Source organism: Tupaia chinensis, unplaced genomic scaffold (assembly GCF_000334495.1).
Source record: "Tupaia chinensis unplaced genomic scaffold, TupChi_1.0 Scaffold145652_1, whole genome shotgun sequence".
Taxonomy (NCBI): Eukaryota; Metazoa; Chordata; class Mammalia; order Scandentia; family Tupaiidae; genus Tupaia; species Tupaia belangeri.
Window position 1 is genome coordinate 1,001,149 of NW_006205509.1, and position 11,321 is coordinate 1,012,469.

An 11,321-nucleotide genomic window follows, 5' to 3' on the forward strand; every position below is an offset into this window, starting at 1 on the left:
AGACAGAGAGAGAGAAATCACCCCCTAGGGGGATGGCCACGTGGCAATCCATTCTCCTCTCGGGATCTTGGGCACGCATGCACACGAGCCCGGTGTGAGTTTTAAGCCACCAGGTCCGGGACGCAAACCGTGGTCGACAACGTGGGAGTCCAGCGACATAGCCATTACGCTAACTGCTGGTCCCAATTTTTCTACAACTTTTATGTTTTTATAAAATGACATGAGTATTTCAGAAAATGGTAAGACAACATAGCGACCAGATGAACCAACAAGAAGGTGGCGCCTGCCACATCCCATCAGGCTACATTCCTCTTAAATTCAGTAACGTTACCTTTCTGGTAAGAGGTACCTCTATAGGCACTGGAATCACTTCTGCCAGGAGACAGCCATAAAAAGCCACCATAAACATGACCGGATCATTGTTGGGATAAACCAGGGCTACCTAAAATTCATTTAATAACAGAAAAAAGGACATTTGATAACAGAAACAAAAGCGCACGCACACACCAAAACACTTTCAATTTTATTCTCTAAGACACAACATTTATCATGAACACAGTGAATGAAATTATTTAACAGCCATATGCTTTAGGGAAAATTAAGTTACTGAGAAGGACATGCAACTCTAAAAAGGTCTCCACCATGCCTATGATTGCAGTACCCATTCTGGGAATTATAATACAATGTGTCATCATCATAAGAATTTTTCGCTTATTCTATTGGTGATTAATTAAGCAATAAACAACTCACCTTTAGTGTTAATTACTTAGGAAACCTAAGGCAATTCACTTTAAAGCAGGGCTAAAGTAATAAAATAAATGGAATGGATCTCTAGACAGAACAGTATGGTATGAAGCAGCCTCACCTCTCTCAGAGAGAGCCTACAAGTGTTGATTTACTTGATCACTTCTTAGGGCTAACAGACAGCTTATTACTCTGCAACTAACTCACTGCATCAATCCTTACCCAACAATGCAAGTGTTCTAAAAATATCTGATGATATGTGTAAGCAATACTGGCAGAAACTATTACAGATATAAAATTAATTCACTAACAAAAGCTTAACAGTAAAGCCTCCATAGCATGTTAAATCCTGGGCTGAATCCATACTTAGTGGTTAAGGGAACTAGCTCCCACATGGCCAATAGTAATTCAAATCCCAGCACTGATGGCTCGAAAACCATCCAGGTGCATGTGCACGTGTGCACAAAATCTTAACAGGATGGTGAAATGGAGAAAGCACTAGGGCATGATCATGCCCTGTTGGGAAGTGGTTTTTTTTGGCGAGAACATGTACCTTCTTGTAATTATATATATAGATATATAGATATATATATAGAGAGATAAGTAATATATATAGCATTTTAACTTTTAATCACATCACCAGACTCCTGTTTTTCCTTTTGTTTTTAAATTCTCTTAACTAATTCCCAAAAGATGTTCTATTCTGAGTCTTAAATTTTTTTTAGGATTCTAGAAAATACTAATTAAACGAGATATTTTTAAAATTTTGCCAGAGGGCATCTTTGCTCACAGAAACAGAAGACAAGAGAGAGGGAGTGAAAATGAGAAAAAGTACCCCTCACTGAGGTGTGATCACACTACGATTTCTTTTCCTTCGTCTATCTACTCTGTTGGGATTTTGGGCATTCATGCACACATGCCTGGTGTGTTCTGCAAGGTGCTGGGGCCAGGATTTGAATCGTGCAATCAGTTATGTGAGATCCGGCTCTTTTAACCAGCCACAGTGCTGGCCCCTTGACAAGACATTTAAACAAACCATTTCCTTCAAGTAAACAATGTCCATTACTAGGTAGACACAACATCACCTTCTTGGGGTTCGGCAAAAACTAGGAAATACTCATGTATAACATTTATAAGAGGACTGCAAAAAGTCTATGGAAAAATAGGATTAAAGTATGAGTTTATTTTGGTACCAAAATTTTTTACACTAAAATTCATGCATAGTATTTTTTTTTTTTTTTTTCCTTGACTTAAAGAAAATCTTTTTTGGTTTACAAGTGGAGAAATGCGAGATCATCCCCTAGGGAGGATGGCCATGCTGCAATCCATTCTCCTCTTGGGCTTTTGGGCTTTTGGGCATGAACACACACACACACCTGGCATGTTTTTCAAGCTGCTAGATACAGGACTCAATTGCTCAGTTGCCCATATGCGATTCAGCTGCCTTAACCACTATGCCAATGGCTGGCCCTAAATCATATTTTATTTCCAAAGGGCATGTGCTTGCCAGCAAGTGTGTGTGTGTATGAGAAAGAGAGAGAGAGAGAGAGAGAGAGAAAGTACCCACCCCCTAATGGGACATGGTCACATAGCAATTCTTTTTTCTCCCTTTCTCCTCCCCATCATGATTTTGGATCTGCTCACACATTCCTGGCATGTTTTTGAAGCAACTAGGGCCAGGATTCAAAATGGTTGGCCCAATACACAGCTCTTGACCATTACACTACAGGACAGCCCTATAGTTTTTCTTAAAATATGTATTTTGGGGGGCTGGCAGGTGGCATGATGGTTAAAGGTGTGCTAGATTCCCACAAGACCCACTGCAGCTCCAGTCTTGGACCTGGCGGCTTGCTTTCTTGCTTTCTCTCTCTTTCTCTCTCTGTCCCTCTCTGGCCAAATTAAAATAATTCAATAAATCAGTAAAGTTAAATAAAATAATTATTTAAAAAATATGTATTTTTAATGAACTCTTTAAAAACCCTGTGTATAAGTAAAAGCCATCCTTTAAGTTACCTTTACCACAACGCAAAAGTGTTTTTTAAAAGTTAAAGAGATTCTGTGTTCATGAGCCTACTAAAAAGAAATGTTGTGTAGTTGGTATTTCATTCTATAATTTCCAAGTGAAAAACAATGCTTAATGGTACGAAGTCATCACACTTATAAAGTCATTAGTATGAAAGCAATCTTCAAAAGTTAAAAGAAAATTATTTTAAAATTTTAATGAAGTATTTTGTGAATAAAAAACATCAAAAGATAAATTTGTTGCTATCTTTTTATTGACTGGATATTGAAATATTTATTTCTGGAAGACTTAGGTTTCTTTTTCTTATTTATTTAATTTTATTTATTCATTCATTTATTTTAATTTGACGAGAGAGAGAGAGAGAGAGAGAAAGTGAGAAAGGAAGCTACCAAGCTACCAGGTCTGGGACTCGAACCATGGTCAGCCATATGGGAGTGTCCAGCACCTTAGCCACCATGCTACCTGCTAGTTCCCAGGTTTCCTTTTTTTATTAGCACCTCAAGAGTTACTGATTGGCAGCTACAGAAAAGGACATGAGAATTTCCTACAGTCTGTGAATGCAAGAATTATTACCTGCCATTAGGCTAAGCTGGGTTGGAACTAAATCATTTTTATACGTAAAAATGGAGTTATATAAATTTTCCTGCTGTGCATTAAAAATCTAGAATGTGTCTACTAGGACACAATAAACACTATTTCTCTAAAATCAAAAGGCCAATTACCCTGTCTCCAGGTTTTAACACAGGCTCATTTTTGGTCCCCAGTTTATTAAGCAGTGTGTAGGCCAACTTCAAACTTCTGCTCCACAACTTCCCTGGAAAAAGAAAAGAAAATCATCATGTAGGAAATATGCAGACTTACTTCAGCGAGAGAACATTAAGTTCATCAGCACATTTAAGACAGTGGCAACTTCCAAGTGATATGTCACAAGTATCATCCATTCCCCACGGCACAGTAAGCCCCCCGACAAAAGCTTTCTACTCTTCCTCATTTACAAAAGCCAGCCTTGCTTTGAAACAAAAATAAAATAGCACCAGATGCTCGTCTGCCTTTATATAATATGCCAAATTCTTTTCTGAAGTAATCTGAATATCCCTAGGAATAATGTGATGTGAGCTGATCACATCATATTTTTCCTAGGGATATTCAGATTAAAGGGAGTAAAACCATTTTTTTTTTAAAAATCACTAGACTGAAATCCAGAAGACTACTGTTTTCAGCTTTTTCTGTAGAACCACTTACACGGGCGGTATTAGATACCTGAGATAACTGTAAAGCACAGTTATGACTCATTCGACCATCCTATATCACCATAATTCAGCAGAAATTAACTATGTAACATGTGGATGTATTCGTAAATGTTAAAGGAACTTGTGGGTCAGGAGGTGGCGAAGTAGTTAAGGTGCTGGACTCCCACATGGCCTGTCACAGATAAGAATCCTAGGTCTGTCGGCTTGAAACTCATGCTAGTCACGCATGTGTTGTGCACGCACACACACACACACACACACACACACACAAAATCTCGAGAGGAGAAGGGTTGCGACATAGCCATTCTCCCATCCCCCGCCCATATAACATGCCAAGGGTGATTTCTTGCTTTCTATCTCTCTGGTGAGCACACACGTCCTGTAGTAAAAATCTGTCTGCTCCTCCCCCACTCCCCTTACAAAGGAACTTGCAAAGATCTGGCAGCTGAATTCTTCCTTTAATGGTTAATGAATAAAATTAATATACAACACTTGGGGTGAATGCTGAAACTCTTCTGGCAAAAACAAACGAAAATGTTTTTCTTCTCCTTTTCCAACTTTTTCCTCCAATCACCCTTACAAATTCTTAATTTAGGGAGCAGCAGTTGGCGTAATGGACAATGGGCTGGTACTTGGTTTTTCTAATTTATGGAACATCAATGCATTTTTAAGGTAATTTTATGGCAAAAGAGCTCTTAGCACAGGTGGGACTAGACTTCACTCTAAGCTTCTCCTTTCTTTGTCATGATGATAGTACAAACTATTTCTTCCACTGCACAATTTAGTATGTTTTTTAAAGATTTATTTATTTAATTTTATTTATTCATTCATTTAATTGGATGAGAGCGAGGGGGGAGGGAGGGAGGGAGGGAGGGAAGGAAGGAAGGAAGGAAGGAAGGAAGGAAGGAAGGAAGGAATTAATTCTTGATTTAGATTATGAGAAAAGTGAAAGAAAAGAGAAATTATGTTATATTTGATATGTTAGTTTTTTTTGTTTTTTTTTTTTTGTATAGGGCATGTGCATTTGCCGGAGATACAGAGAGAGACAGAAAGCAAGAAATCATCCCCTAGAGGGGATGGCCATTCTGCAATTTCTTCTCTTCCATTCTCCTCTTGGGATCTTGGGCACACACGTACATGCGCCTGGTGTGAGTTTTAAGCCATTGTGGTCAGGCCTCAAACCACGGTTGGCCATGTGAGAGCCCCGCAATGTATGCCATCTGCTGGTCCTGACGTGTTAGTTTTACATACAATTTGTTCAAAGGGGCATGCAAGGTTTAAAGTGTGAACCTGCACAATTCTTTAAATAAAAACTTATTTTTCCTCAAAGATTAGTTTGTATCCAGTCTATGAATAACGTGGCCCACTTGTGAAGAGAAAAAGAAATTTGTTTAAATAAATGAATTCAAAATCTCACAGTCCGGGGTTCACTCCAGTTTTCTTTAAGTTAAAGTTAGCTGGTATGCAAAGTTAAATGAAAAGTATTGATTCTTTGTACCTTATAAAATTTTGTGTCTATTATAAGCAAAAACCAGGATGAGCAAAGGCCTAAAAATAACTGTTTCAAGTATTAGATAAAACTATCAAACTTTTTCTCACATCATGAGAACTGACCAAATATTTTTTCTGAAATTCTCTAATGTTAAAACATCAGTGAATCTACAAAGCTTCTTTCTTCTTTTTGCTCTCTTTGAAACATTAGTGGGCTTGCAAATGTCACTTTAGCAAATGAGAACATTTGGCAATAGTTTTACTTAGAACTTGGGATTCTATTAAACAGTTGAAAAGATCTATTGAAACATAATGACCAGCAACTGCTAAAAATCAAAACAAAAGCACTACCCCTGGCATGCCACAGAACTCTTAGGATAAATGAACTCGGGTAAACTCACCATATGTCAGAGTGTAAACTGGCTTCCCTGTCACGTCCAGTGCAGTCAGACAGGAGCATTTGGCCTGCGTGGTGCCCCAGCGCTGCAGGGCAGATTCAAGAGCAGGAGGCCAGTTACAGATGACTCCTAAAGGCTCTCCCTTCACAGGGGTCATCTGCCGTCCCTCAGGCTTGGGCTGGTTGGGGTCTGGCTGAGGTACTGCACCCAAAAACAAAACAAAACAAAACAACACCCAGTGGATGAAGTTAAGTACAAATATCAACTAACCTAACTTGGGTCTCTACTCTCAAATAGATTTTCTTATTCTTTTCCTATTCATCTGGTTTAAACCCACACTGAGAAAAGAAATAGCAATTAGAGGTGATGAGAAATAGTAATTCACCCACTGGTTCTTAATTCAACTTTGCACTTAGTTGTGAAATCACATTTAATATGTTTATGCAACAAATATATCCTGTACATAGAAAAAAGTTAATCACTGCTCATATAGAAAAGCACAAACTATGAAATTTGTTTTGGCAGTTTCAGTTTTTAGTACACTTGTTTTACTGAAACAAGCTTTAGTTTGTTTTACACTGAATACAAACACTGTATTTCACACTGCATTCAGTATAAGAGATTCAGGTTCCACTTCTCCAGGTTATATATAATGAAAGAAGCATTACACTGTCAATCAGAAAACTCAAGTTTACATTCACTTTTTACTGGTATGACTTTAGGCAAACTCATTTCCCTGAGTCCCATTTTCCTCATCTGTAAAATGAGTATTGTAATAGTTACACTCAAGGGTCATCATTAGACTCAAACAGATAATGGGCAAAAATCACAATGTTCCATACCTCCACACCATTGCACACAACTAGTATGGCCAAGAGAGATTTTTGCTATAGAGTGTATACATTTGCCTGAGAGAGAGAGAGACAGACAGACAGAAAGTGAAGAATCACCCCCCAGGGGGATGGCCACACTTCAATCCCTTCTCCTTCATTCTCCTCTTGGGATTTTGAGCATGCATGTACACTCACACGGTGTGAGATTCAAGCTGCTGGGTCTGGGACTTGAACCATGGTCGACTACATGGGAGTCTAGCAATGTAATCATTAGGCCATCTGCTGCTCCCTCCCTGCACTAAGTCTTAAAAGATGGGCAGGAATTAGCCAGGTGAATGAGAGGTAAGAGGCACAGAAGAGCGAAAGGGCAATATGAATAAGTTGGGCAAATGAAATATGAAATGAATTGTGCTTTATAACTCAGTATGATGACAGATTGGGAAACTTACTTGAACTGCCTTGATTCATTATTCTACTGACATAAAACTCATGAATTCACTGCATTAGGTAATAAAGTTTCATCTGCCCTTTTACTTTGTATATTCCCTGACCCTAAGTCATCCAGATTAATTTAAAAAATAAATATGGGTGAGTCTAAATAAACTGTTTTATTTTTCTAGACAGATTATACATGGCAGGAACAGTCTTCTGGCCATAAAAGTCTCTACTACTATCATCCTCTACCAGGCTTCCATGCAGACTCCATGCAAACTGTTCAAGTATGATTCCTATGAAACCCTGATCTTCATTTGCCTGGACAAACATGGTGCTAAGAAGACTGAAGAGGCTGTTACTGGCATAAGCACTTGGATATCAAGGTCTCAAGAAAATGTCCATAGATCAATGTGCTTAGTGACTCCTAATGAAACAAACTCAACTTGTATGCCAGGTTGCTTTTCGCTTCTTGCTGTATAAACTGGGCAAAGAAGTGATCTAGACTGCCAATGTGCCCAAGTTCATGAACAGGTCTGCTATAACAAAACCTACTAGCAGTCTCATAAACTGTTCCCTGGATACTGGGAGCCAAATAGACTACAAAGCAATCGTGGCTTAGTTCTTTGTCAAAGCTTTGTTAGGTAGATTCAGTCATCACCTAGCTTCAAAAATTATCAAAGGTCATTTTCATTTTTTTTTTACTGTCAAATTTTACTTTCTTTCATTCCTGATAGTTGTATGCACGTGAGACAGACACAGAGGAACATCCTCAACAGGATGTTGTCATGCTGTAACTCTCTTTCCCCAGCCCTCCAGCTTGACCAATCTTGGGGATTCATATGCCTGGTGTGTGTGAAGACTAATCCTGGAATCTGAAGCCATAGTAGACCATGTAGCTTCCAGCACAGAAGTTCAGTTTGCTACAGACTGAGTCACAAGGCTGGGCCCTACTCTCATTTTATCTTTACTATCCTTTCTCTCTTTATTACACTCTAGCTATCATATGATTTCATCCATAAATAATCTTAAAATTACTAAATGAATAAATCACTACTACCTTTTTCTCTGTGAAGCTTCCCTTAACCACAAAGATGGAACTGATTTCTTCCCTTCCTTTAGCTGCCTTAGTTTGCTGATAAATGCTACTTGGCTAAACTGTTTGCACATGTATACATTTTAGCACTGGTGTAAACTGCAAACAACATGAAGAAAGCAACATAAATCTTTGAGCCTTTTTCAAGGTCTACCACATTGTCTTGTAGGAGGCAAATATATATGTACTGTCTGGCTAATTTAATAATTATGTTATTTGGGGGGAAATATTGGGCAAAATTTTGAGGTTGAATTTGTCATTCATATGCCAGGGAAATAACACATATAACTTAAGTTTCAGAATTATATATTTGGGATAGTTCCTAAATTCAAATAGCATATTTCCAAGGATAGTTCTATGCTCCACAGCGTCTCTTATTTTTTAATGAATTATTTTAACTTTATTTTTTATTATTGATTTGACCAGATAGAGACAGACAGACAGACAGACAGAAAGTAAGCAGCCAGGGTCAGAACTCAAACCATAGTCAGCCATGTAGGAGGTCCAGTGCCTTTAACCACCATGCCACCAGCCAGCCCCACAGCTGTCTCTCTCTTTCTTTCCCTCCTCCCACTCCTTACTTTTCATCTGAGGTCTAAAATAGAAATGACAAAAGAGCAGAGAACTATAGACTCTTTAAATTAAGAACTATGTCATGTTCATCCTTTAGCCTTACGGAACCTGACATGTAGCAAATGCTTAAGAACGTTTTTGGAATTTTTACTACTACCTTCCACAATTTCTTCAGAGTCATCCACAAAAAATTCCTTTAAGGGAGGCCTTTTCGGTCGTTTCAGAGTGTTGAGAAGTTGCTGTATTTTTGTGGATACTCTGCTGCTGACAGGAACACCTATGGGGGGAAAATGGTAAATTAACATCCATTGATTTTAAGAATATCTCAGTTCCTCAACTGAGGTGCTTTTTTTTAAGAGAGATTTTTGCTATAGGGTGCCTGTGCTCAACAGGAACACACAGAGAAAGAGAGAGAGGAAGTGAGAAATCATCCCCCAGAGGGGATGGTCACACTGCAATCCCTTCTCCATTCTCCTCTCAGGATTTTGGACACACACACACACACACACACACACACACACACACGTGCCCAGTGTTGGTTTTCAAGTCTGAGACTCCAACCTTAGTCAGTCATGTGGAAGTCCAATGTCTTAACCAATACACGACCTGCTGGCCCCAAGAGGTTTTATTTTTAATGATATTTTGACTTTGCCCAAAGTCTCCTTCTATTTCAATTGTGCCAAACAGATACAAATACGTACACAGATAGTTTTATGACAACGGAAAACTAATATGATGCTTTTATTAATACATGCTTAAGGATTTCATCTAATCTCCCCTTTCTCTAATAATTTTCTTTTCTTTTTCCATGCTTGGTTTTTTGTTCAAAGTATCTTTTGGAAATACCGACTGAAGCAAAACAAGAGTCCATGTTGCCACTATCAGACTGGAACAGGGCACTCAAGTGGAGTCGACAATGGGCCAAGTGTAGCATGGTTTTGTAGCTCCTGGGCCAGGGCCACTGTTTACGATGTGAACTTTTCCAGTTTAATTGATACACTCTATTTAGCTGTGAAAGAGAACTGCCTACCATCAGCGGTATCCATAAGGCTGGACCTGTTGGATCCTTTGTGCATGCCTTTAACTATCCCCGAGGGGGGCAGGTCAATATTTGCTGGGCGTATTGAGGAAGATGATGAGGAGGAAGAGGTAGTTGTAGTGACATCGGGGGGAGCAGAGAAGTTCTCTAAGAGGGGAGAAAACAAGATTTAGAATGATATTATATTAGCAGCAAAAGAACTTTAAAATTTTTGTTTTTGTAACAAGAAAGAAAATTATATAAATAGGGCATTTGCTCTTATAAAACAACCTTATAAGTCAAATTCTACTAGCAATATATAATGGGAGAATAAGAAGTTAAGCCCACAATATATTAGCTTCCTGAAATTATTATTTCTTTTCAACACTTGGATATCTTTACAAGCTCAAGTCACACAGTCAATGTTTCTTAAAAACATTATGTATACAGAAAACCTGGCAGAAATCAAAGGTTATAAAAATAATCATAATAAAAGTTCTAAGTGACTTCAAAATGGGAAGCCAAAGTGAGTAAGATCCTAACTGGCTACCAACATTCTAGTCTTTTTTTCAAACATTTCTGCATGATCATGGTATATCTAAAATGTTTCCTCTTCCATTGAAAACCAAAATGATGTCTTGGGAATGGGTTGGATCACTCACATTTCCAGATGAAGTAAAACCAGATAATGTACACTTCTAATTTTTATAAAAATAACCCATAGATAAGTTGGGTCTACTTGACAAATAAGGGTCTTCCATTGCGCTGAGCAGAAATTACAGCGTTACTGTATTCTACTTCAGGTAGGAATTCTTAACAGTAGAGAAACTGAATGGTGTAAGTTGGAAGAAATCCATTCAGCAGGGATGTGCACAAAAAACTTAGAAGAGAACATTTGAAAAAGTAGGAAGGAGGAAATTATAGGAAGTAAATATATGCATTACCAGAATGATGAAAAAAAAAAAAACAGTAAAAACCGTAAAAAGGAAAAAAGTATAATGTAAATAACTGTAAAAATCAATATAGAGATAAAGTCTGTCTATATGCCAGAAGTTTAAAATTACTAGTTTAAAAATAAAATTTAAACTATACTAGCACAAGTATATTGCAGTATATCTTTCTATAGGATAATGTGATAATTAAAACATCAAAATTAATATTTTTATTTGACCCAGCAATTCAGCTAAAAGGAATATATCCTAAGGAAATAATGAGACAAATACATAAATTTGTGTGTTCAAGCATGCTCATTTCAGCAGCTTTTATAAAAGCAAATAAATAAATAAATAAAGATACCATCAAAATGACCAAAATAGGGAAATGCTACATAAACCAAGGGACAATAATAATGGCGTACCTGGAAACCACTAAAATATTAGGATAACTCTTTATAGTGATAAATGCTTGTGAGGCACTGCTTAAAAAAAAAAAAAAAAAAAAAAAAAAAAAAAGGGTTAGAGGGA

General features: G+C 37.7%; 1 protein-coding gene across 2 annotated transcripts in view; it reads right to left on the reverse strand.

Annotated features, from left to right (window-relative positions):
• DIP2B (DIP2 acetate--CoA ligase B (putative)) overlaps positions 1 to 11,321 on the reverse strand; it is a gene marked incomplete at its 5' end in the record, with an annotated part of 144,588 nt that overhangs the window by 73,197 nt on the left and 60,070 nt on the right. The window contains 5 exon segments of one of the 2 annotated variants that reach the window (XM_014584082.2): positions 332 to 442; positions 3,490 to 3,581; positions 5,910 to 6,107; positions 8,998 to 9,117; positions 9,871 to 10,026. In XM_014584082.2, coding sequence (XP_014439568.1) covers positions 332 to 442; positions 3,490 to 3,581; positions 5,910 to 6,107; positions 8,998 to 9,117; positions 9,871 to 10,026 — 677 coding nt within the window. 2 annotated transcript variants of the gene reach the window in all.